This window comes from Stigmatopora argus, chromosome 1 (genome assembly GCF_051989625.1).
Source record: "Stigmatopora argus isolate UIUO_Sarg chromosome 1, RoL_Sarg_1.0, whole genome shotgun sequence".
Lineage (NCBI taxonomy): Eukaryota > Metazoa > Chordata > Actinopteri > Syngnathiformes > Syngnathidae > Stigmatopora > Stigmatopora argus.
This window is the reverse complement of record NC_135387.1, coordinates 14573444-14598775: the sequence shown is the minus strand read 5'-3', so window position 1 is coordinate 14598775 and position 25332 is coordinate 14573444. Positions and strand designations below refer to the sequence as shown.

The 25332-nt window shown below is 40.8% G+C and overlaps 1 protein-coding gene across 4 annotated transcripts in view; it reads right to left on the bottom strand.

The window, feature by feature from the left end:
- scn8aa (sodium channel, voltage gated, type VIII, alpha subunit a) overlaps nucleotides 1-25332 on the bottom strand; it is a 48055-nt gene that overhangs the window by 12815 nt on the left and 9908 nt on the right. Inside the window, exons 3-19 of one of the 4 annotated variants that reach the window (XM_077600562.1) lie at nucleotides 21811-21928; nucleotides 21191-21281; nucleotides 20892-21020; nucleotides 16503-16594; nucleotides 13288-13509; nucleotides 13049-13112; nucleotides 12805-12946; nucleotides 11575-12054; nucleotides 9264-9578; nucleotides 7914-8049; nucleotides 7447-7685; nucleotides 6492-6665; nucleotides 6012-6368; nucleotides 4897-5370; nucleotides 3807-3924; nucleotides 2724-2878; nucleotides 2192-2365 (exon numbers count right to left, since the gene is read on the bottom strand). In XM_077600562.1, coding sequence (XP_077456688.1) covers nucleotides 2192-2365; nucleotides 2724-2878; nucleotides 3807-3924; nucleotides 4897-5370; nucleotides 6012-6368; nucleotides 6492-6665; nucleotides 7447-7685; nucleotides 7914-8049; nucleotides 9264-9578; nucleotides 11575-12054; nucleotides 12805-12946; nucleotides 13049-13112; nucleotides 13288-13509; nucleotides 16503-16594; nucleotides 20892-21020; nucleotides 21191-21281; nucleotides 21811-21928 — 3480 coding nt within the window. Of the gene's footprint in view, nucleotides 1-2191; nucleotides 2366-2723; nucleotides 2879-3806; nucleotides 3925-4896; nucleotides 5371-6011; nucleotides 6369-6491; nucleotides 6666-7446; nucleotides 7686-7913; nucleotides 8050-9263; nucleotides 9579-11574; nucleotides 12055-12804; nucleotides 12947-13048; nucleotides 13113-13287; nucleotides 13510-16185; nucleotides 16278-16502; nucleotides 16595-20891; nucleotides 21021-21190; nucleotides 21282-21810; nucleotides 21929-25332 lie in introns of all 4 variants that reach the window. The other 3 variants (XM_077600580.1, XM_077600553.1, XM_077600572.1) reach the window with 3 other exon arrangements.

Below are 25332 nucleotides of genomic sequence, written 5' to 3'. Positions count from 1 at the left end.
AAAAGTAGCAGTGTACTGTATTGCAATTATTTATTTATTTATATATAAATATATATACACACACATATATATATGTATATATGTGTATATATATGTATATATATATATATATATATATATATATATATATATATATATATATATATATATATATATATATATATATATATATATATACATACATACACACACATCACATCTGACACTCCTGCTGCTTACATGAACAGAGTAAACAGACAGAAACACTAAAGAAAAAGATGCAGTAATAAAAGGATCATGAGGTAAAGAGTCAGGCACATCCACACAAAGAATAACATGGGCTGGTTTAATGATGGTGCCCCACACCCCTTTGCAAATCCACCACAAAAGCTGCACCTCACACCACAGCACGGCAAAGGTCACAACACCAGTCACCACGATCTGAACTCTTTTTTTTTTGCAGGGGGAGCGCTAGTGAAGACCAAACTTACCGCTCTTCGCCTGTCACCCACCATCATTATGCCTCAGCACAACATCACATTGCTGAGTTTAGACTTTCCAGAGGGATTGAGCAGAGGGTTGGTTGGGTTGGGGGAGACAGAGAAGGTTGTCACGCTTGACAACACATTCACTGCTGGCTTGGGAAACTTTGTAATACACCTAAGGGGAGGGAGACTCCAACAGGAACACCTTTGCTACTTCATGTATGCATGTATATACTGTCAATATACGTATAATGAAATTGCATGTTTGTATTGACAATTGACCTTTTGCAAAGCCACACGCTGTAACATACTAACGTTCTACTATCAACATTGAGTCCCAGCTAAGATATGTAGCACAAGGTGACCAAATTAATCACTTTGGTGCTACAGCTTTCAATACTAAAACAGACGATTGCATTTTCAATTTGTATGATTAGAATAGTGAATTTGTACTCTGCCATTTTGGGTCCATTTAGATTGCTGTGTCATTCCAACCAATGAGATACCTTTACACCCATCTGGAGTCTTAAAAGTGTAATCAGTTGATTGCAATCAGGTACTGCTTGTTTCAGCAGAAACCTCATTGGTTGAACTGTCCATGCTGGGTCAGTTGGAACAAAAAACCTGCACCCACTGCCGCCCTTTATGGAATAGTTTGGACACCCCTCCATACATACAAACACTTCTGAATATTTCTGTCTCCGATAGGTTTGTCCATTTTACAAAAATAGAACTAATTGGCTATGCAATTAAATGGGTGGAACTTAACAAAAGGTCAATGACAATTGGGGAATGTTGACAATTGTGTTTGCTACCGCGTTGTATTTCACATGGTAGTCAGTGAGAGGATTCTGTTTTTAGGTATGGCCTAAAATCAAGCATTTAGTTCAAGAAGGACAGAAGGTAGAGAAGTTTTGATCCATTTCAATTTCCTCTTGCGGAAAATTATTCCGTTTTCAAATTCAAAATCATCATCATCATCATCATCATCAGCAGCAGCAGCAGCAGCAATATGGTGACCTAAAATGTCACTGCAAGTGTGCTAGAATAGAATGAGGAATCATGTCTTTTATAGTACCTCAAATTTAACAAAAGACAGAAAAAGAGGACATTGGCAGGCTCAAAACAATAAGAACAACAATGACATCTTACAACTCAGCGACGAGAGCAAAGACACTTCTTTGAAACTTGAATACGACTGCTATCAGTAGGCCAAACATTGATTGTCTGTTCCAATCACATCCCCAAATGCTATTTGGAAATGTTGCATCAGCAGTAAATTTTGTTCCGTAGTGTGTATTGTTTGAGAATGAGCACAGTTGCAGATACAGTATATAGAAGTGTCTCAGAGACGCAAACCAAGCATAAGGACTTGATTGATTTGGGATTGGGAGTTAAAAACATGTGCCCACTTCATATGGACAGATGCATTGTTGTAAAAGACACTCATATCAATGACTATCAGGAGCTAAACAGACCACATGCTAATGCATCATTTGATGCTCAACTTCACACTACTGACTAAGAATCAGAAGAAGAAGAAAAATCAGCAGGATCTAAATCAGTACTTTTACTTCTAATACCTTCAAAACACTGCTTCATGATTGTAAATCATAACAGTATGTATTTGCATTAATCAATATTACTTGCATGTATTAACTGTCCTGTATAAATAATGAAATGTGAGACTAAGCTAATGTTCTAAAAGATAGAGGAAATGCACTTACATCAACGATGAAGAAGTCTAGCCAACACCAAGCATTGGTGAAGTACTTGACAAAACCGTAGGCAACCCATTTCAACAACATCTCCAGGATAAAGATGTAGGTGAAAACCCTGTCTGCATACTCCAGAATGATCCGAATGGTTTTCCTTTGTTCAATGTACACATCCTCAAAAGCCTTTGGGGGAAACAGGACAAGAATATGTCATGCCCAAGGGAAGCATTACACCTCTAAGATAAACAACCCAGCTAATGGAGTGCGTGCAGCACTCTGACCAACAACGATTCACACAGACATGAAATTGCTGTGAGGTATTTCAAGTAAGTACAGCTAATCTCGGTATGCAGAAATCTTTGCCGTCATTTAAGTAGCATCGGACATTCAAACAATAGTCATCGGAAAAAAGTACAGTTTGATAATTTGCACCGTCTATTAATCAAGACACGACCAGTCTGATATCCCTCACTCTAATACCAAAACAGAATGGCCTCTAAGGGGCAATGTAGCACATTTGTTGTGTTTGCCTCTGACTTACCAGGGCACCACTGCTGAGGAGGATCATAAAGATGATGAGGGTCTCAAACCAATTGTGTTCCACAATCAGGTAGCAAGTTTTCCTCAGGAACCACCAGTTCTTCCACCAGCCAATGGTGATATCGACATCGCAGCACTTGTACTTGGCCACGCATGCTGCGAGCACACCGGGGAGATGAAGATTCTTCCATCAGTAAGACAGGATGAGCATGTTAAACTAGGCGCCAGCCTGTGCTAAATCGCAGATTACACCAGGGTTTCAGCGGGACCCTGCCCTTTTCTTGCTTGATTGGGTGCCTTATAGCTCTGCTTATTGTTAAATAGGTCAACTTCATTAAAGATTTTCAATTCCTAGATCCTTGTGGGAACAGGTGAAAAAACCTTGGCAGTGTATTCATACTATTAGAGACTATGCTGTCTCCAGGCCTGTACACACTATACATCTCTTCATTAAGCCGTGATCTTCAACTTTCGCTGGAGTAATAGGTAGTTTAGTGTAAAGTGCTCGGGATGAGTATTAGCAATTCCAAATCTGAGACCAAGGTTGTCTTTGGAAATGAGTCATTTGAATTATTTCGATCAGTGCTGAGATCCGAGCCTAAGTAGAGGAGTTTAAATTTCTTGATGTCTTGTACATGAGTAGGGGACGAACTAGTCAAGAGATCGTTGTGCGCGGAGCTCGAGCTGTGTTGGAGAACTTGTGAGGTCAAATTTTGGATAGTGTCCTCACCACAAAGAAGAACAACATTGACTTTATGAGCCCTCACTCCTGGCGTTCTAAAAACTCGCAATCACACTCCAAATCACTATCAACAACAAGAACAAGATCTTCACTGAGTTAACAGGTATTTACCATGTCTTTTAAAAAGACATACTGCATATGCACTCCTTTCTTTAGGGATCTAGGGATCAGTGACAGGAATAGAGAGAGTCAGATCGTGATGATATATAGTGGGCATGCTTGAGTGAGTCTTCATAATGAAACTGCTCCTTCACCCAGCTGCCCTATCATTGTTGCTCAGCCCAAGGGAGTCTCGGTGCTGTTCACTGGAAGTAATGGGTGCCTTGGGAGCAGCGGACTCACCATCTGTCCAACATGCTTCTGGTTCCATGTATTCCTCAACCGTCTCCACCACCACCACCTCCTCCACATCTGGCTTGATGTCGATAGTGCTGCCCTCGGACGAACTGGTGTCGTCCAGCTGTAGTGAGTGAAGAAGGCGAGACAGATGTTTAAAAAATTAAATCTGTTCTCAATACAAATTCTGTCTTATTAAATGATGGAGTACTTGCACAGAGGTTCCTTGAATTTCCAACAATGCAAATGTTCAAAAGAATTTTGGTGAAATAGAATTGCTACAAAGCTAGCAAGTGCTTGTCTGTGACAATAGATGGCTATTACAGTCAGAACCTATGCAGATACATGTGTGTGATTTAAGATAGACGAGGCAGCGGCGCGTCAACATAAACAAGAAAAAGGCTCATCTTGTCCTTGTTGTCCGGGGGAGCATTGAAACTGTTTAGGAATTATCCGACCGTTCTGCACAAAAGGTGAGCGTAAACCAAGGGGATGCCTATCGGATTGACGAATTCTTGGCACAAACATTTATATTCATTCATTAATACGGCAACAATAAAATAATTCGTATAAAATATGATCGTCCTTTCCATGTGGGATACACGGGGCCAGATTTATAGGGAATGAGACTATTCTTTTTTTATTGTTGTCAAATGGAGTCGGCAGTTTCATGCACAGAGCACCGCAAACAACTCTTTTTCAAATGCACCTGCTAGGGCAGGTCCACCAATTTCCCAACATCAGGTCTAAAATTCATACTTGTGCAGCAGGTCATTTAGATTTGTGCAGGAAAATAGCACTGAAGACTGTTGTGTTGGCTTCACGCACTTGCTGCAGACCAGCTGCAAGATGAATGTCATTTGAAACCAAAAGGGTTACAGTGCTAATGTGTGTTATGTTTTAATGTCTTGTGTTTTGTTTTGTTTTGTTTGGTACACCTGCACATGCTAAAGCTTTCGTTGCATCGTGAAGTACCTCCACCTACTAAGAATAGGGATGTGTTCAAAAATTGATTTTCAGTTTTTAATGACTTCCAACTGACTGGTTAACCTTTTCCTGATATCCTTGTACAAAGTGGGGCTTGAGTCACACACACCTCTTTGCTGTTCTCAATATCAGATTCGCTGCTGAAGTCCTCTGTATTGAGGTTTTCAAAGTCAGACTCCCCAACAGCGATGGGCACGCAGACGGTCAGGTTGGGGTTGTGGATGAATGACATGTGGTCTTCGTCGATCATATATTTGCCCACGCTGCTGCCAATGCCGCTGGTGGTGCCGTTGCCATTCTTTGCATAGTCCAGATCACGGTTTATATCCACCCCAGTGTGGTTGGCGATACAGTTCAGCTTCTTGTCGTACATGTCGTCCAAAGGCTTCTGCTCGTCTTCCATTGGTGGTTTCCTCAGCAGGCTGGCCACCAACAGTCGCATTTTAGATTTGAACCATGCGATGCCTTTTTTGATGCGGATGACAGAAATTTGCAGGTTGTTAAGCTCGCCGTCGTCATCCGTGGCAGCCAAATTGTCCGCGCTGAATGAGCTCAGGAGTAAGGCAAGGAACAGGTTCAACACCTTTAGAACCGAGAAAAAAATGTAAACAAACTTGGCAGCACTTTTATGATGAAAATATCAAAGCATTGAGGACAGACGGAGGTTGAGGGTTAAACCGATATTTTGTCAATGAGACTATGACAATACAATGATGGTGGGATATCAGACTTATTAAGCATTCAAATGGACTATAATTCTTCATTTTTGGGGTATTTGGTCAAAAACATAAATGGGTCCTTAGCATATATTTTAAACTGTGACAAGAATAGTATTGGATTGTGAAGAAATAATCTACTCTCCAATTTATAATTTCTAAGTTCTTAGGTTGCTGCATTCCAATACGTGACATTTAGGTCTTTTAAACACAATTTCAAGACCGCTTGAACAGAATTTAATGTAGCAATGCAAATTGCTCAATGACCCCACAGAAAGCACCTCAAAACAGTGCCTAATTTTAAAATGTCAGAAAATCCATTTGTTTACATCTGGCAAAAAAAAACTCATTATAAAAAAGAGTAATCTAAGACCTAATCCACGAAATACAATGCTTTTTTAAGACGCTTTAAATTAATTTAAGACTTTTTAAGGGTCTGCGAGAATGCAAAAAAATGTGAGAAAGTTATACCACACTATACCTCAATATGTGTAACTTGTCTACTCACCACCAAGTTGCCAATGACCATGACCATCATGAAGACAATGAGGCACATGCCCTGACCGGCCACCTCCATGCAGTCCCACATTGTCTCAATCCACTCGCCGCAGAGCACCCGAAAGACGATCAGGAAGGAGTGGAAGAAGTCCTGCATGTGCCAACGTGGCAGCTCACAGTCAGCGGCGATCTTGCATACGCAGTCTTTGTAACTCTTCCCAAACAGCTGCATGCCCACCACGGCAAAAATGAAGACAATAATGGCCAACACAAGAGTCAAGTTTCCTAAAGCGCCCACCGAGTTGCCAATGATCTTAATCAGCATGTTGAGTGTTGGCCAGGACTTGGCCAGTTTAAATACTCTGAGCTGGAGAAAGACGAGGTGGAGAATAGTCAGGTCATGCACCAGTCATTAAAAATCACACCACAGACATGTGCATGTGTATTTCACACAGCATGTCTTGGTGCTTTGGATAAAATGAGCACTTACCAGTCGGAATGACCGCAGCACAGACAAACCCTCAACGTCAGCTAGAGCCAGCTCTACTAAACTCAGCGTCACGATGAACCCATCAAAACAATTCCAGGCTTCTTGGAAGTAGTAGTAGGGGTCCATAGCCACTAGTTTAAACATCATTTCCCCGGCAAATATCCCTGTGAACACCTGGCAGGAGGTAAGGCAGGAAAAGCCATAATCAGAAACAGGATACAGCTATATAGACAGACAACTTTTGTGGTGATGGGGTTGCCCCGAAACAGCACAGAACCGTATTTCTAATGTAATGGCCAAGATTCTCAGCTCTCACAGACTATTTTCAGGCACTCTGTCGTACTGCATTCCTCATGACCCCAAAAAACATAGTCTGGCCTTTACAGCACGGCTTGCCATAAGAATAAAGCGATTAAGTATTTAGACTGTGCACACAATACAAATTTGTTGCTTCTAATTTTAAAAACTCAATATACGCAAAGGTCAAACCACGGGAATTAAAGTACAGCTCATATTGAATTCATGGACTGCTAAATACTTATTTTCAGAAGGGCAGCGTCAACCATACCTAGTTTGTGGTACATATATTGGTGTGTTCATTGACCAGAAATTTGAATCACCATACATTCACAAAACACAGAAAAAGTACCCCCCAAAAATCTTTGACTCTTTTTAGGATTTTTTAACAAACATTTTAGTTGGACTTTATTTTAAACTGTGTTTATTCAATGACATCTACCATTGTTTATTAGCTTTAGGGCTAGTAGGCTTTTGAGAATTGTAATTGTATTTTAGTGCACCATATGCACAATTTTGTTTCATTCTCAACTTTAGTGATGATGGCGGGCGTCCTCTACATTCAATAGGGGAGAACGAACTACTACTTGCATGTAAATTGCTCCAGAATACACAGATAACTGCAGGAATGATAGTTTTGCATTTCCAAAGCACTCACCAGATTCCCCACATACAACACATCCTCAAAGTCAGGCGTCATGGGGTAGTGCTCCATCGCCATGAAGAGCGTGTTGAGGACAATGCAGATGGTGATTGCCAAATCAACGAAGGGATCCATGACTATCAGGTTGACAATCTCCTTGATCCTCAACCACGTGGGAGAGCATTCCCATATGAGGAATGTGTTTGAAAACTTATACCAACAAGGAGGACACTTGCGCTGGGACTCCTCCAGTTCTGAAGACATAGCACGGATCAGATGTCACAACTAAACCGAGGCGTGTGCAACAATCAAGCCACATGCAAAGTTCTTGAGTGAGAGAACAGTTGTATGTATCCGGTATAGCTGGCTATGCAAAGCAGATAAGCAGGATATTCCATGTCAAATTAACCAACCAATGAGTGCAGCCCTAGTTGAAGAATAATGAAAAAGCAGGTTAAATAGCTGGGTTAAAGAGGCAGTACCCTCCACTAGCGTGTTGGTAATGACGCTCATGACACTGTTGGCCCGCTCTTTCCGCCCATAGGAGGTATTGAGCTGGTCCACAGACACCATCAGGGAGCCAGACAGCTTCTTCTTCACCTCAACCTCAGTAGTGGGCTGTCAGGAGGAGAGGAAGAATCAAGCACCCATGGAGAGGACATGAACACCATCCCACATCGCCACCGGTGGCTAGCGAAGGGAAGTGGACAACAGCATTGCAGCAAAAAGTCGCTGGGATTATTGGAGGGTAGGCTTTAGGGCATTTTTTTAAGGAACCACTGTAATGCTGAAAATTCATGCAGATGTGAGTGTAACTGTACTAGTTAATGGCACATTTCAGACTTTTTGTCTGCCAACTGCTCAGGGCCTTCCATGCTATTGCAAAGTCTTTTTTTCTTGCAAATTGATGGATCCATCTTTGCCAGTGTTCACCTTTGTAAATGCAAAAACTAGGGAGGCGATCAAAAGTAATAAAAAGCCAGTCGGTCATATCAGTTAAGTGGTCATGCATGAGCATGCTCCAAGTTAAAGAGAAGGAGAAGAATTGACTTATTTGTCACGCTTTTTTCGTAGTTGTTGAGGCTCTATAGTTTGCCACATTATAACTGTAATTGAATTCAGTCATACTAAAGGAATTCCTTAAAAAAAAAAAGAATTTTCAAAGTGTACCAGGACTGTAGCTCTCCTTTCTTTGCTTTTTGAAATGTGTGTGTGCCACTTTGAGATGTGGTTTGCATTAAGGAAGCAGATATGGTGTCTCTTATCTGCTTGGAGATGTAACCTATGCATTAGGGAAGGAGATAAAGATGTGTCTATGCTGGCTGTCTCCTTCACCTCCTACTGTAATGCTACCCACACAGGCTTGCAGAGGGGCCTTAGATGCCTGAAGGAGGAACAGAGCAACAAACTGCACTTGAGTGTCTTAACTCATCAGATTAATACTCTGGATGTGGATTCGAAAGCAAGGCAGTAGTGGTGTATATTAAAAATTGAATCAACGCAAGAGTCTATATTGCACCACATTGACATTACAAATTATGATTTAAATGTAAAAAAAAATGCCTTAAAATGAATGCCAGGTCTAGTTTTACTAAGCCATTAAAATTATTATTTTTTTAAATACATATCTCCATCCTTTACTTTACTATGGAGGGTACCATACACTGCAGGCATTGAAGGTAGAGAAGGGGGACGAGCGGGGTGAGCGCTTAGCCAAGAGATACATACGGATTTGCAAAGATGACAGATCAGAAGATAAAGGAGAGGAACGGACGAGAAGGGCAGGGGAGGGGGTTCCATGCCTCAATCGGTCTACTCAATGACTTCCTTACACTGTCGTCAGTAGCTGCCTTATCTATTTTCACCTCAGGCAGAAGGCGTCCACCGGGCCCGGGGCCGATGAGGGACACCACGCCGTTGCAATCCACAGTGCTGTTCCTCTTGCCGTGGTAGCCACTGTAGCTGCTGCGCCGGTACGGGCTGAACAGGGACCCCCGACGCTCTTCGCACTCCTCCACCGTGCTGTGTTCATCGTCCGCAAACTCGTTCTCCGAACCCACGTCCTTGCCGCGCCCCTTGAAACTGAAGATGCTGCTCTTGCTGTTGTGGCGGGACAAGAAGGGCGAGCCTGGTATGCTGAGGAGGGACTAGAAGGGAGGAAGAACAAGACGGCTGAGCCTTTGTGATAAGTTGACCCTGGGTTCGACAGCTTCTTCTCGGAGGCCAAAAACACAACCCAATATTCAGATGTGTTGACAGCGGTGTCATGTTAGCTACTTGCACATGTCAAAAACAGCGATTTTGGATATAAATGACTGTGTATGTAAATATCTATCAGGATTGGGTATTGCAGTTATTTATATATTCAGATGTTATCTTTTTGGAAAAGTTATATGAAGAATTGTTCTTCCTGACTTGGACTCAACACTGAGCTAGCCACCCTACTTTGCCTTCGAGATTAAATAGTGTTCAATGTCCTCAGATTAGAACATCCATGCAATTGTAAAATTATTCTTTAGTATATTGTAAAGTCAACCGAAATTGCCTTTACGTTGGATTTGAAGTCCCTATGATTTCTAGGTGGAAAGTCACTAGAAAGCCTCTTTCCTCTAAGATGGAGGCCTACTGTTTCATTCAGTTTGTGGGGATCCCGGTTTTTCATTATTGTTCAATCCAAGACCTCAGCACAAATTCTTTTCAAAATTAGTGAGATTATGGAACCAGGAAAAAACGCAGGGAATCTTGATGGAGTAATAGTTAACATGTCTTTTTCTCAAAGTAGCGCAGTCTGGGTTGGCATTCCAACTTTCTTGTGCTTAAGTGTGGGTTTTCGCTCACTTCATCTTCATCCACATTCTTAAAACACACATGCACATTAGCTTCATTGAAGACTCTATCAATTTTTCATGGGCATGAATGTCACTGTGAATACTTGTGTGTGTATATGTGCCCTGAGATTGGCTGATGACCACTCAAGGGTGTACCACGCCTCCTCTCTAAAGTCAAATGGATGAGGATTCAGCTACGCCCCGCCCCTAATGAGGCCAAGCTCCAGGTCCAATGACCATGAAAAATAGAGATGAATGGATGGCGTCAATCGGTCCTGACTATAAATGGAAGCGGTCACGTTTCCCCCAAAGAGTGCTGGTCCTGTGACCTTAAAGACAATTACTGCTAAGGTCACGCTGAAAACCACAAGGCCAAAATGGTGAAGGAACACGGCACAAAGTCAACCTCTGCCACTTCCAATCCAGCTTTATAAAAATAGCCCCAAACTCAACTCCAGTATAATGTTTTGGTAAATGGACTGCCTTAATGCAAAGTGAACAGCGATTGCTGGCAAATACACTAAATTACATAAGTCCGATTTTCTTTTTTTCAGAAGCCCACACACAATGTAACAATATGAACGCCTCCTTTGCAAAGCTGCAGAATCGCTCCCTCTGAAACATTCATGTCTTTATTTTGAATTATTCAGAGGCCAGAGGTGGGCACGTCCTCACATCTGGCCGCTGTATGATTTTCTCTACGCAGTGCCGAACTGGCGAAAGTATGTCGTCGAGTATGCACCTTGCAATGCATCGTGGGTCATTTTTGTACGGTGTATGTCGAATAAAAGCTGAATGATTTCAGAGGTGGCGGACAAAACTGGTGTTGTGACCTTGCAAACTTTTAGGTAAAATATCACGTTGACGTATATTGTTTTAATTTAATCAGTAGAGTCTAAAGAGTTTTCATCTTTACACGATCTTTAAAGTGAAGAAACAATTGTGGTAAAGCGGGAAAACTATGCAGAACAAATTAAAAGGACATCAGCACACTTGTTATCAAAGTACAATTGTTGTCCTAAAAAAAGTTGCTCTGCAGTTGGAGATGATTGTATTGTGAGATTTTTTACGCCAAAAGACATCAAGCTGAAAAATTGCATAAATAAGACGCACTAGACTAAATTAACGTCTTCTTTTCGTGAAAAAATGTTGAAATTTGGCCTAAAATGGCACCTTAGCAGGTTTAGTAGTCGCGACAATATAACCTCAACGGAAGGAGAAATATTTCAAACGTTGACCAAAATAGAAGTGACACCTCTACCACAGAACAGATTGACAGCACACTGTAGAAAGATGTGAAAGGTTTGCCCCTCACCTGGTTCATAATGGAAGATTTTCGTCCCAGGCGGTTATCGGGAAAGCGGAAGCGGCTCCTTTTGCTGCCGTCGTCCGACTCGGACTTGACAAATTTCTCGCTGTCACCTTTCTCCTTCTCTTGCTCTTTCTGCCGCCACTTCTTCTTGCGGTTGCGCCGCTCTTTGGCACTTTTGGAGCTGAGCTTGGACATCTCAGAAGAGCTGCACGACAACCGCCCTCCTCCATCATCCTCGACCGCATCCTCCGATACTGTCCCGGCCGAAGTCGCCATGGCAGCAGCTTCCTGATTTCTCTTGAGCTGCTCCAGCATGGCCTTAAACTCCTCCTCTTTCCGTGTGGCCTCTTCCATGGTGGCCTGGTTCTGCTCCTCATATGCCATGGCGACCACAGCGAGGATCAGATTGACCAGGTAGAAGGAACCCACAAAGATCACCAACACAAAGAAGATCATGTAGGTCTTTCCTGCCGCCCTCAGCGTCTAATGAGACATACATTGATGGGGAACAATTCAGATTCAGTGCTATTCACGGATAGCGTTGTTTTTACAAGGCCATGGACTCCGACATCACTTGCTGCATGCATTAAGTTATTACATTGACATGGGAAGTTGAGTAAGTGGTGATGTGGTATTGTCAAAACTGGGTGTGCTGTCGTATCCTGTTGCGTTTTGCCTGCATAGGAACAAAGGGCTTCTGTCCCATTACTCGTCCCGCTTGGTTACAATCCTAATTGCCAGGTACACACTTAGTGGAGTAACCTTCCATTTTGCGCATTTTGGTACATTTTTTCAACCAATTCTGTTCAACAGCTTAGTTGCTGGAACTGCTTTAATGTATCTGAGAATTAAGTTGACTCCCGTGTGGGGTTTTTTTAATACTGCAGTGTCATTAAGAAAATGCAGCTGGAAGAGACAGGAGATATGAACTTGGGGAATAGTGATATAGAAACATTACTGAAGGTATGTGCTACCTAGATATATGTAGCATTACTGACTGACTTCATTTGACAAGGGCTCACTTTTAGAGGCATGGATAGCCCAACTAACCAATAGGGTGAGAAAAAGAGAAGACATGCCAGATTAGGGTATGAAAGGGCGGGTTAAGTGTGAAACTAGTGCCATTGATGTGCAGTATGGAACCCATAATAAGCCATGTGATTATATTGGAATATCACCGACCACCCAACAACCCCGTGTGGAAGAGCATCTGTAATAGTGGGTCGAAGTTACCAGCATGTAAAGGTTTTCCCAGAAGTCCTGTGTCATGAGTCGGAAGAGAGCAAGAAAGGCCCATCCGAAGCTGTCGAAGCTGGTGTAACCGTAGTTAGGATTCCTTCCAGCTTTCATGCAGGTGTATCCCTCTGGGCAACGACTGTAGGGAGCAAAGCTTGAAGCTTACTCAGCGTCCACGTCATTGAAAGTTTGGGCCATTGAAGGTACCACTGTGTTTGCAAAAGCAATTGCAAATACTCACCCTGAGTCTGAGCTGTTCCCACAAAGAAGGGCATCCAGCTGGCCAGGCAAAAAGTAGAAATTTGCTAAATGACAACAAGAACAGCCACATTACAATTTCATTCAGCCTCATTTCTTATCAATTCTTTTTGTCCTGCCTGTGCCAAAAATCCCATGCTGTTTTCCTGTGGCAGCGTATCGGCTGACTCATCCCTTGAGCCTGCCACCCACCCACAAGACTAGGCCGCCTCTCCCACTTACTCTTGTTTGTGATATACTCGTCCCAGTCAAAGCCCTGGCTGCTGTTGACCTGGTAGTTCTCGGTCATGTTGATGGGCCAGAACACACACTTTTGCCGCAGGTTGCCCATGAAGAGCTGCAGACCGATTAGTGCAAAGACACTGAGGCAGAAGACGGTCAGGATCATCACATCGGAAAGCTTCTTGACCGACTGGATGAGGGCGCCCACGATGGTCTTCAGGCCTGAAGGGGAGGAGCCACCCAAACGTAGTGATGAAGCAGGAGAGTCCCATTTTGCAAGATTGAACATTTGGACTCTACTTCTAATGATAGGAATCGCAGCGACGCTTGCAAGAAATTTGCAAGAAAAACACTGGCGACACCTTAAGCCATCTGTATGGCATGTTAATGAAAAAGTCCACAAGCTGTCTCTAGAAACCTTATGCGCTGTAGACTTAAATACAAGGAACAGCGTCCAATTCGTGTTATTGGAGGAGCAAGATAAACTTGGGCAACTAAGTGATGAATGCACCTCCAGCATAATTATCATTACCATACATGAAAAATACTCTGAATTATGCATATCTTTAACAGGGGTGTTGCAATTCAATTGGATTGGTGTATCGATTAGTTCAGCACCATCGAATGAAGTCGGGACTCGAATCATTCTAAAAAATTGATGATCTGACTCATTGTAAAAAGCAATCATTTGATTATTTTCGTCATTGTTAGAGTACCATACATTGTGTACATCTTTAACCAAAATGATAAAACAATATCAAACGAGTAATATCAAAGAGCCTTCCCACTCTTTTCAAAATATCAATACAAAGATGGGGGTATTTTAATTTCATTGCCAATCACGCGTGGTGTGAAAGAGAGGGGGAAGACTGCAGAAAAGTGAGAGGAAAGCACGGCGGCACAACTAGCGGCCATGAGAAGGAGGCACAAGCAGGGTTGGCTTGGGTGGGGAGTTTTAGGGGCAGAAACCGCATGCAGGTCATTTAAACTCCAAGGCTGAGTAGGTAGCAATTCAATGCCAGCGCCATGGTGTGTGGCTGCTCCCTTTTAACTGCCTGGTGTGGGGTGTTATGATGTCAACAGAATGCCACCCTGTAATCTGTCTCATCCACACTGACGAACAAGTCACATTACCTTGGCATCCTCTGGAGGCAGCGTTCACAACCGGCCCAGCAGGAAGGAGTCAAATATGGAAGCAGGCTGACCCCCTTTTCATGCCTTAGCGCTAGATTCACCTCATACATATTGCATGTTTTCTGACAGACTTTGGTTAGGCTTTGAATAATCTTGGGATGAAACAAAAGCTTGTTTTTCCATTAGATGAAATGCTCTTACTCGTCAAATGAAATGAGTATTTCCTTTTGGAGGGTTTTAATAGCTGGTGCGCTAACTCCCGCTTGTAGAAGAGGGAGGAGAAATATAGAAATCTGACTAAAAAATGAGAATTAGTACTTTGAGTGAAAGTTTGGAGGAGAAATATAGAATCTGGCTAAAAAAATGTGAATTAGTACTTCGAGTGAAAGTTTGGAGCTGGGCTAGGTTACTTCTGAAACTATTGCAGATCTTTTTAGCCTTGCTAGATAAATACAACTAGCTCCGTCTAGTGTTAAAGATGAAAAGTGCATTGTAGACTGGATTTAAGCTTCTTGTGTGGGCTATATTCAATTATATTTTCATTATTGGCCGTGGGCCACGGTTTGGACACACCTGGTATAAAGATTGTAACTCAATGCTTTTGAGGTCCAATCCTCGTTTCCCTTACTATAACAACTCACCAGTCTTAACTCGTCTCCCACTGTAGTCAGAGCGAAACCAAATGCTCTGCCGAATCAAATTCCCTACTCTAAACTCTGTCTCATTATTTCTATCTCATCCTGCAATCTATTCCTACCCTGTTCAATTTTTTTGTGTGCTGTCGCTTTAGGGTTTGTTCAACACGGTTTCTAGCTTCTGTTTTTTTTGCTGTGTGTCCACACATTCAGTGCATATAAACCGTACAAATAGAGTGAATACTCTCTAGTGACGATCTGATAGTGAGGGTTTTTGTGGCATCAACTACTCTACTGGATGTGCAATGATAATTTCCTTTATTGTTGCCCCCCAAAATAGTCTCTTCCCCTTAGGATCCATTGTATGAATCCAAGAAAAGATGTAAAAACCTGCCAAATAAGAAATATGGCTCAGTGGCAATCACTAATGTCACCGTTATTTTTTCAGGTTTCTTTTTGGTCTAGGTTCTCAATGGAGAGAGGTGAGGTTAATAATCAAATTAAAAAACTAACAAAAAGGAGGAGAAATCAAACTGTCAATGCCATTTGTCAGCCAAGCTCTTGGTAGGTTAAGATTAGAAAAGCAAGTGACTGAGAAGCATCATGCAGCATAAGAGATATGTTGACAAACTAGGCTTGGCAGTCTTCATACATTCAAACTTTGTAGGCCTACAAGGGGCGGCGATCCTCTTTCTAGTTCATTACTGGGTGTTTTATTTCAAGTGCTCTCTATTTATTTACTTGTCAATTTAATTGACAGTGGAAATCTTAAAACTAACGGATTGTTGGAAATGAAAACAATGTTATTAGATGGAAAAAAAAAGAATTTATTTATTAGGATGGGTGGGGTTGTAGTTATCATAGCTGCTATGGAAACCCGCTTTAAAATGAGAGCGTTACTGGGGCAGAAAAAGAGTACAGGCACACTGGAAGGCCCTAAGGGAGACTGCAAAGCCTATCAAAAATGTATTAGTACCATTTTTGATAATATTGGAGGATAAAAAGAACCAACAAAAAATGTCCGTCTCCAATTATATCGCTGCTGCTCAAAAAAATCATAATCGTAATCATAGTGAGTAAAAAAGGAAGGGCGGGGGAAATCAGCCTTAGTGTTTAAACGGAGTCTCACCTGGAATGACAGAGATAGTTTTCAATGCTCGGAGAACTCTGAACGTTCTCAGCGCAGATACATTGCCCAGGTCCACAAACTCTGTTACATATCTGGAACAGGGGAAGGATCACACACAGAACACACACGATGACCAAAACCAAACACGGCAAGAGCACAACACTAGCGCACCAGGAGGAAGAACGACGCCACTCACAGAGCCTGTCCACGGAGGAGGAGAAGGGTGGGAAGGTAAAGAAAGAAAGGAGGACACACACACCTAACACCGACCCCGCCCGTGAACCCACCAGCCACCACCCTGCCCAATCCTGTCTTACCTGGAATGACAGAAATAGTTTTCAATGCCCTCAACACCCTGAACGTGCGCAGAGCTGAGACATTGCCTAGGTTTACAAACTCTGTTATATACCTGCAGGATCAAACCACAGTTAAAACAGCTGGTTATTTTGTGTACAAGTGATAGGCTTGATAGCAACACAACAGTAGTTCTACTTACGGGTGACTCAATTCATGAGTGTTCTGAGGAATTCCCTCGGTTCAAGTTGCCGGCGAAAAAAAACATGTACAGTGGTACCTCTACATACGAGCAGCTCTACCTACGAGATGCTCGAGATACGAGGAAAATTTCAAGCAAATAATTCGCTCTAGATACGAGAACAATTTCGAGATGCGAGAAAATCCAGGTGGCCATGACATTAGAGGCTGTTTATCATTATAGCGCACTGTCTTTTTTTGCTGCATCTCTTTCGTGTATAACAGATATCTACGAGCACTGAACGGTTTCTTCACACGAGTTTCTCCTACACATGGACCAGAAAACGCACAACGCGCATGCAAAAAGAGGGCTTTCTGGGTAATGAAGTATACTCGTGCACACAACACCGATAGCCAATGGCACCCTTTCTCAGAATAAAACTTCATTACCCACAATCAATACGTGGGTAGGCTGAGCTGTTGCATTTCCTGCTTTTCCTTCCTTAGCCTGTTAGGTCCCGCAATCGCTCATTCAAGACTACTTCTCGTTGGCAAGTGGTCGTGCGTTATCCTAATGTGAGGACATTTAAGTGCATAATTTTCTGAATATTTTGAAGGGAATACAACAGCAAACAGCCCATCGATAGCGCACGTGAGGGTGGAGGCGTGGCAAAACAGCTAACCCGGCCAGAAGAAAATGTAAAACAAAATCAGAATTCAGTTTTGTCTAAAGTTACATTAAACGTATGTTTGAGTGTGTCTGTATATATTAATCCAAGTTAATTTAAATTTGTTTGTTCGTTTACGAGTGCGTTGCTGTGGATAATTTATCTCCCCCCGCCTGCTTCTATGGCCGTCTGTGTACCCTCCGCTCCTCTAATCCGTCTAATTTTAGTTAAAAATTACTATTAAACCACTAGTTATGTGTTACTTTTTTAATAGATGGCGAATTAGAAGAAATAAAACATTTTTTTCAAATCTAACAACCTGTTTTTGGTGTTTTTTCAGAGGGTTGGAACAAATTAATTTGTTTTTAGTTCATTTCAATGGAAAACGTTCGCTCGAGTTACGAGAAGATCGACATACAAGCTCAGTCCCGGAACGAATTAAGCTCATATCTCGAGGTACCACTGTACAAGTTGTGACCGCGAACTATGCTGGCAGCAAACTTCACAAAAAGCAGTAGTTTGGAAATAAGCAATTATTCAAACAAACCTACGTTAAAAATAAAACATCAAGCAAAATACTCGCTTGATGCTAAAAACATAAAGCCAAACGCCACAGAACTAGTTGTGAGCGACACATGCGTGCAAAGCTTTATCCTCTGTGGAAACCCAGGAGGTGTTAAAGAAGGTCTTCTGTGACTCACCATCCATTTTGGGTGAGTGTTTTTGAGTCACTGGAACAGATTTGTGCTATTTTCATTCATTTTAATGGACAGCGATAATTTGCAATGCGAGTGTTTTAAGTTTCAATTGTCGTTCCGCAACAAATAAAGACGTACAACAGCTTGCATAAGGTGTCCCTGTCCAACAGAAGTACAAAATGCACAATCCACAAGACCTCAACACTCCAATTGACTTCCCCTACCCTGGCAATTTCTAATAAATATTTCCACCCCGGAGCACTGTTTGTTTCCCAGTTCTTGAACGGGGACACACATAAAAGTGCCTTTCGAGGCTTTATCCCAATAGATGCAGAAGACGGAGATAAAGTGAACATCGCCCCGACAACTTTAGTGAAAAAGATCACTAACGGATTAGTCTTAGGTACTCGTTAAAGTAAATACGTTTTTTTTCCCGTGTATTTTATGGCGTATTACTTAAAATCAGTCCATTTATTTTTGCTTCAGTTCATTTTCTCGGAAATTAATATGGTCAATTACATTTTAAAAGGGTTCTTACAGAGGAAAAAAAGAGAATTTAAAATTAAATTGAATGAAGATACAGCAGGGGGTAAAGAAGCTAATTTCGTGTCTATGTGACAGTACATAGCATCATTCTGATTGGCTATTGAAATTGATATCTGCAATGCTAGTCAGCTGCGTCTAAATTTATGTGAAGCACACTCATTACGCCTTGAAGAAAGGACACTGCACTATGCTGTGGATGGAAGCCTCAGTTACCAAATGGTACTGTTTAATCTTCAACATATTCCTTCGAGGCTTCACCGCCGCTCCCTTACATTGTTTTATTACTTAAAAACTAATGGTCAGTAAGAATTCCTTTAAACTTTCACCTCGAACATTTGAAACTAAAGTTCTTATTGCATCTAGTATACACATTCCTCAACATTAAAAGTCACACATTTGAATTAAACACAGGTTTTGTTTTGTTCGATATGGCGCCGATGTTCAAATAAGTGAAAACCCTACAGTGAAAATGTGTCTGAAATTGGAATACTTTTTTACGTCGCCGTTTGAAATGATTACTTGCAAGAAGTGAGGGAGAAGTGCAGCGAGGAGTACACTTCCAAATCGTCGCAAAATGGCTGACGAGAAGTGTGTGAGTGGAGCGTCCTTCTGGTTTTAATGAATTGGGACAGCACTTGGCACAATGCTGTGATGTAACTCTCTTTAAATAGAATTTACACACGGTGCTGCCCCTGAATTGTGACACTATGTATAGATAGTATAGAAACTCTATGTCAAAACAGGCATTTCGGCTCACCGCCATCTTGGACAGGCTTCCTCACAGACGTCTTAAACGTGAAAGTCAAGGTATGTTTCAATATTAATATCTTTTTTTTTTTTAATTAAAAATGAACTGGGACAGCCTGGCGGCTGCGTCATTAGTGTGTCAGCCTCTCTAAGGGTACTTTTCCCATTCCTGAAACAGGTGCGTTATTAAAATTACTCAAAAGCAAAGTGTAAAGTAAAAGTAAAGTGACTGACACAAATGGCCAACCACGTTGCTAGTAATTAAGTGGTATAAAAAGTTTGGGGCCCCTGACAATTTCCATTATTTTCATAGTTAAATAATTGGGTGTTTAGATCAGCAACTTGATTTTGATATACCCAAAAAACTGATTGACAAAGTCAAATTTCTGGGTGAAACTATGGTTTAATGGACAAACAGAAGATGTGTAATATACTACAACACAATATTACACGGAAGCAAAAATGTGGGCACCCTAAACAGAAAAAAAGAAACTGTATTGGTAGATGTTCCTTTTGCCAAATTAACACCTTGTTTTTTTATTATTCCATTGTCTAACCGATTATCTATTGCTAATTAGTTCCAAGTATTGAAATCAATAAAAAGACAACGGTAGCTAAACCTAGTTTTAATTCTGATAATAAAAATTGCCAGGGTTGTCCAAATCTTTTCATATCACACTGTAAGCAGCATGTCATAATTTTGCACACAGCACCTTTCGATACACAGAAAACATTTACTACTTTCAAGTTCGTAGTACTGAATGTTCTTAAAATAAACACCTTAACATTTATTGATATAGTAAAGTTCAAATTTAAATATGTACCAATTTAGCAGCTGTGGCTAACATCAGTTTGTATTCATTAGACTAGATTAGAACTTTATTTCATCCCGTATTCGGGAAATTTCCTTGGTTGCAGTAGCAAGACAGACACAGAAGACATTGTAGACCTAGGTAAAAAAACTGAATTCATGCCAGCTTTGTATTGCTAGGGATACTATTTTTTTAATCTAAATGTGGAAAATGCTTTCTATGCAACTATCAAGCCTACCCATGTTCATAATAGCAATGTCATTAAGACTTGCCTTGTCGTTCCCAGTAAGCATGGAATTGTTCAAATTCGAGGTGAGCTGTAATTAGTCAACATTCTAATTTTGCAAGTAATTTTAACATTCCAAACTCCCTCCTTAAAGTGGCATTTTAGGAAAATTCAATTTGAGTTCTACTTCCTGTATTGCTTTGCTAGCAATAAGCCTCGGTTAATATCAGCAAATATATTTGTATGGGAGCTTCTGTAATAAATTTGACTCATTAAAACACTACCTGTCTACTGTGACTAAAAGTTTGGATCATGGCCGTTTAAAATTAGGTATGAATTATGATAAACGCTCTCAATGGAGAAAAATACAGGTTAAAAATGGTCAAATCACTTTTTTATATTGAAAGCCTTTTGCGATCAGACTTAAAAGTAGCACTATACTATTCATGGGCGCCAAAAATTAAAAAGCGCCAATTGCATCATGTTCTTTTAAAAGAACTCCTTGCAAGTGGTAACAGAGAAGGGAAATACTTACGCCATGGAGATGACCATAAAGTCCAGCCAGTTCCACGGGTCTCGGAGGAATGTAAAGCCATCTATGCAGAACCCTCGTGCCGTGATTTTGACAAGCGACTCAAATGTATAAATTCCTGTGAAGGTGTACCTGAAAGAGACGAGGGCATCGACGGGGTCGTTTTACAACGAGCACGACGCATAATCAAATAACAACAATCTAGCTAAGATGAACACATGCACATGCAAAGTAGCATTTGACCTAAGGCGCACGGCACAAGCATTATCTTATTAAGAGAGAAAAATGAAAGCATTACTTACTCGACTTGTTTTGACCACTCGGGAGGATCACTAAACGTCATGAATATACAGTTGGTCAAAATAGTACACATAATGATCATGCTGAAAAGAGTGAAGGGTAGGTTAAGGAGGAAAAAAACTGCAATTGAAGAAGGCAAGGACAAACAGTACACATCTTATAAAACCTCATCATGAAAAAATTACTTTCTATTAAGATGCTGTTGATTCAAATTATCGATTATAAATTGAACTGAATAACAAATGTTATAAGACAACTTTTAACAAGGCATTTTTTGAGGACGTGTGTAGTATATATACATGAAGATGATTACAGCACTAAAATTATCTATCATTTTAGTTATTTCATTCCCTTACCTAATGAGATCTGAAAAGATAAACGATAAGATAATGGAATCATAATAGCTACATTCTTACTAATTCCCATCCTAAATATAGCACACACACTCTTAACCTTAACATGGTACAAATACAAGATCCACGAACAAAGGTCAGCCTGAAAATAGCAACATTACTCCTATTTATACCTTAAAACCGTATGTTATTCGGTCTAGACACATCACCATGATTGATATAGACAAGCAAGCAATTATTGCCTTTAAGACAGCCTTGAAAAGGATATGAATGTATCAAAATTTTAATAGCTAATTGCCTAACCGGATTAAAAGGACTTATGAAGTACAAGGCAGGTGTGGCACTGAAACGGAAGATTGTCTTCCCCCTATTTAGCACTATAAATGTCTGTGAAGAGAAGAAAAGAGGGGAAAATATGTATTAGTAAACAGCACAGCACAGTTGGTTTGCTAAGGAACTTTTTGTGTGATGAATTCCATATATATTTTTAGCATTACTATTCCCATTTTGCTCAAAAATATCATATCTTTCTGAGTCTATATCGTCCACCTCTAAACGCCAGAAATCTTTTTGATTTTCTCATCAATCAGATTACACATGAAAGATCATTTAGGAAATTTTGCATCACAATTTGTTATCATGTTTCCTCCACATGTAGACAAGATAAAAAAAAGATTAGCCTGTGTCTGGAAAATTTGAACAAATTCTAAAAATAAAAGGCAACTATGTAACTTTCTTTGTAATTATGTTTCTATTTTTTCCTATATATTCAATTCTGTTAAGTCAATTTGAGTTGTTTATCGAATGTATTTTCTCTAATGCTTAAATGTTCATACAAATACATAGTAAATGTATTATTACTATTGATACAATCAAAATTCGGTGGATGAACATTTTTGTCTAAAGTGTGACAGAAAGTTTGTTTATTGATTTTTTCCTGATCTGGACGGCTTCAGTAATAATATAAATATAATATAATATATAATTATTGGGAAAATAAAAATGTAAATTCAGACCACCTCATTGCTTTTTTAAACATTTGCACCAGACGTTGTTTTGGCCAGCAGGTGAGTAGTATGGAGAGGATATGGTTTCCTCATTTTCAGTTTTGGCCATACATTTTCATTTTAGAACATCCATAGCATGCACAAACGTGTTGATGTGTTAATGTTGACACTAATATGCCCTGATATGTATGGCAAATGTACTATTCTTTCGGTATACACGGCAATAGAAATACATAAAACATGAGCAATTGCAAAAATGTGCAGTTTTCTGCCATTTTGTGACAGTAAAACACATTGGAACAAAGACAAACGGCTAGCAGGATGTTTCTATTATTAGTATATGCAGCCGTCGTGATTGATCATAGCGTTGTTCCTTTCCTATTTAATACACAAAATGATTGTGTGTGTGTGTGTGTGTGTGTGTGGTTGTGTCCTGTTTTGCTGCCTGCACTGGCTTTTTGAAAAAACCAAAGTTGGCGAACCACCTCAGGTGGATAACCTCATAATTGTTTAAATAAAACATGGCGTAGGGCATCAAACTTTAATGAGACACTGCATTTGCACAAGTGATATGACCAAGAATGTTTTAACGCGGTCTCCCTCGCTACATTAAGCCCTCAGCAAAGTGTGTGTATGTGTCACATGACTCGTCATCTGTGCACTCGCAGTCAAAATCAGGCAGGGATCCACAAAGCTAAAAGCAGCATCAACGTCTCAAGGTAGAATATGGAAGGGTCACATTGTGATCACGTGAACTTGGTTGCTAAGTCTTTGACTTTTACGGCATGAGATAGCTAGAAATGGTTCCTAACTAGTGCACTAATACATAATGCAAAAAAAGGGGTCAGAAATGGTACTCGGACAATTACACTGACTTTACAATTTCATTACAGTACTTACTGTTTACTACTACTTTCTTCACTACTACTATTTTCTACTATTTCTTCTGTCACGTACTGTTCTGCGTGTGTTTGGCCGTGAATAAATGCCCTTGTTATTCCTAAATGAATGTTATCTGTAACGGGCCGTATATGGCCCACGGGCCGAGGTTGAAAAACATGTACACACACAATCCGGGGGCGGGGCGAGCGCGCAAATCTCGCAACGGCGAAACGTCTGTTCGGCCAACTGTCCGGTCGGCCAAACGTCCGTTCGACGAACTGTCCGTCGGCCAAACGTCTTTCGGCGAATCGTCCGCTCACAGTCAGAAATCAGACCCCATCGCATCATTTTCAGGGGATTGGAATCGGGTAAAAAAAAAAAACTAAAAAAAAAAATTGGGCTTTTAAAATGTACTTATTTTGAATTATTAACTCATTGACTGCAATTGAAAGCGAGAGTCATCCATTCCAATTTCACTATGAAAGCTTTGCAAAGATCGTTCGATCGATACTAAAATACATGCACACTGATTGCAGCTCTATATTGGTTTCCATTTCCAAGAAATAGGTCGCTATGCTTCCAGTATATTGCTGATCTTTAACACCATCAATTGTCAGGAGAGAAAATAGCTGCATGTTTGTTGAGTTGACCTCAGAGTCCTCAGAGAACAGGGACCATTTAAAACCATTTAAAATGCACACTATTTTGCAAATGACTGATTTATACAAATATTTTAATAAAACAGACCACATTTCTGACATAAGACCTCATTCTCTATGTAGAGATTGTTTGCTACTTGATTAACTTTTTGCTTCACCTCACATCATCAAAGACACTTAGATGACAAACTCAGTTAGATAGGGTAAATTTATATTTATCATACCCCTCACTGGCAGTGTACTCTTGAAAAACAGCTAAGAAAGTTTTTGGTAGACTGTAAATTTGCTCAAAACCTTTGAGCAGTAGCTAGGGTTGGCAACCGTCTTCAAAAAACATAATCATCCCATAATCAGGAAAAATACTGTGTGTATTGAGCTTAGATGGGCCGGAATTTGCCCCGTATTATCATGAAACTCGAAAGTAGTGTCTAATTTGTACAATGAACGAATAGGGTGCTTTTTAAAAATATGTCGAGAAACATATTCCCTGCCTCTCCTGCTTTGTAACCAATAAGCTGGCAAAACACTCACATACAGTAATACCTTGACATACGAGTGCCCCAACATACGAGCAATTTGAGATCCGAGTAAAATTTCGAGCAAATATTTACCTTGAAATACGAGACACATTTTCATATTCGAGCATACAGCCGACGCGAGAGGCTGCTGTCTTTCTCCCCGCAACTCCCTTGTGTAAATTTCTCTACGAGCACTGGGCGGAGCGTTGCATTTTTTCAGTGTTTTTTTTTTCATCGTTAGTCAGTGCAGAATGGTGTATGCGTGGCGGAGCTTGCTCCCCAATACGAGAGGAGTATACTACTTCCCGTTGGAAAGTGGTCGTGCGATATCCTATTGCGAGGACTTTTGTGTGCATCATTTTTGGAAGATTTTGAAGGGAAGATAAAAGCAAACAACCCTCGATAGGTTGCATCTGAAAGTCAGGCCGGAGGCGGGGCAAATAGAGCCAACCCGGGAGAAGAAAGGTATAAAAATGTAAAACAAAATTAGAATGAAGTTTAGTGTAACGTTAGAGCAGGGGTAGGGAACCTATGGCTCGGGAGCCACATGTGGCTCTTTTGATTATTGCATATGGCTCTGAGCTAAAATATGGAAACCGGTGGTGAGATAGCCGAGTCCCAAATGCACCAATAGGAACGACACATCGGCACTGTGGCATTGACTCTTTTTTTCATTAGAGTCTTCTGCATCTATTCTCTCATTGATACTCATTGATATCCATTGA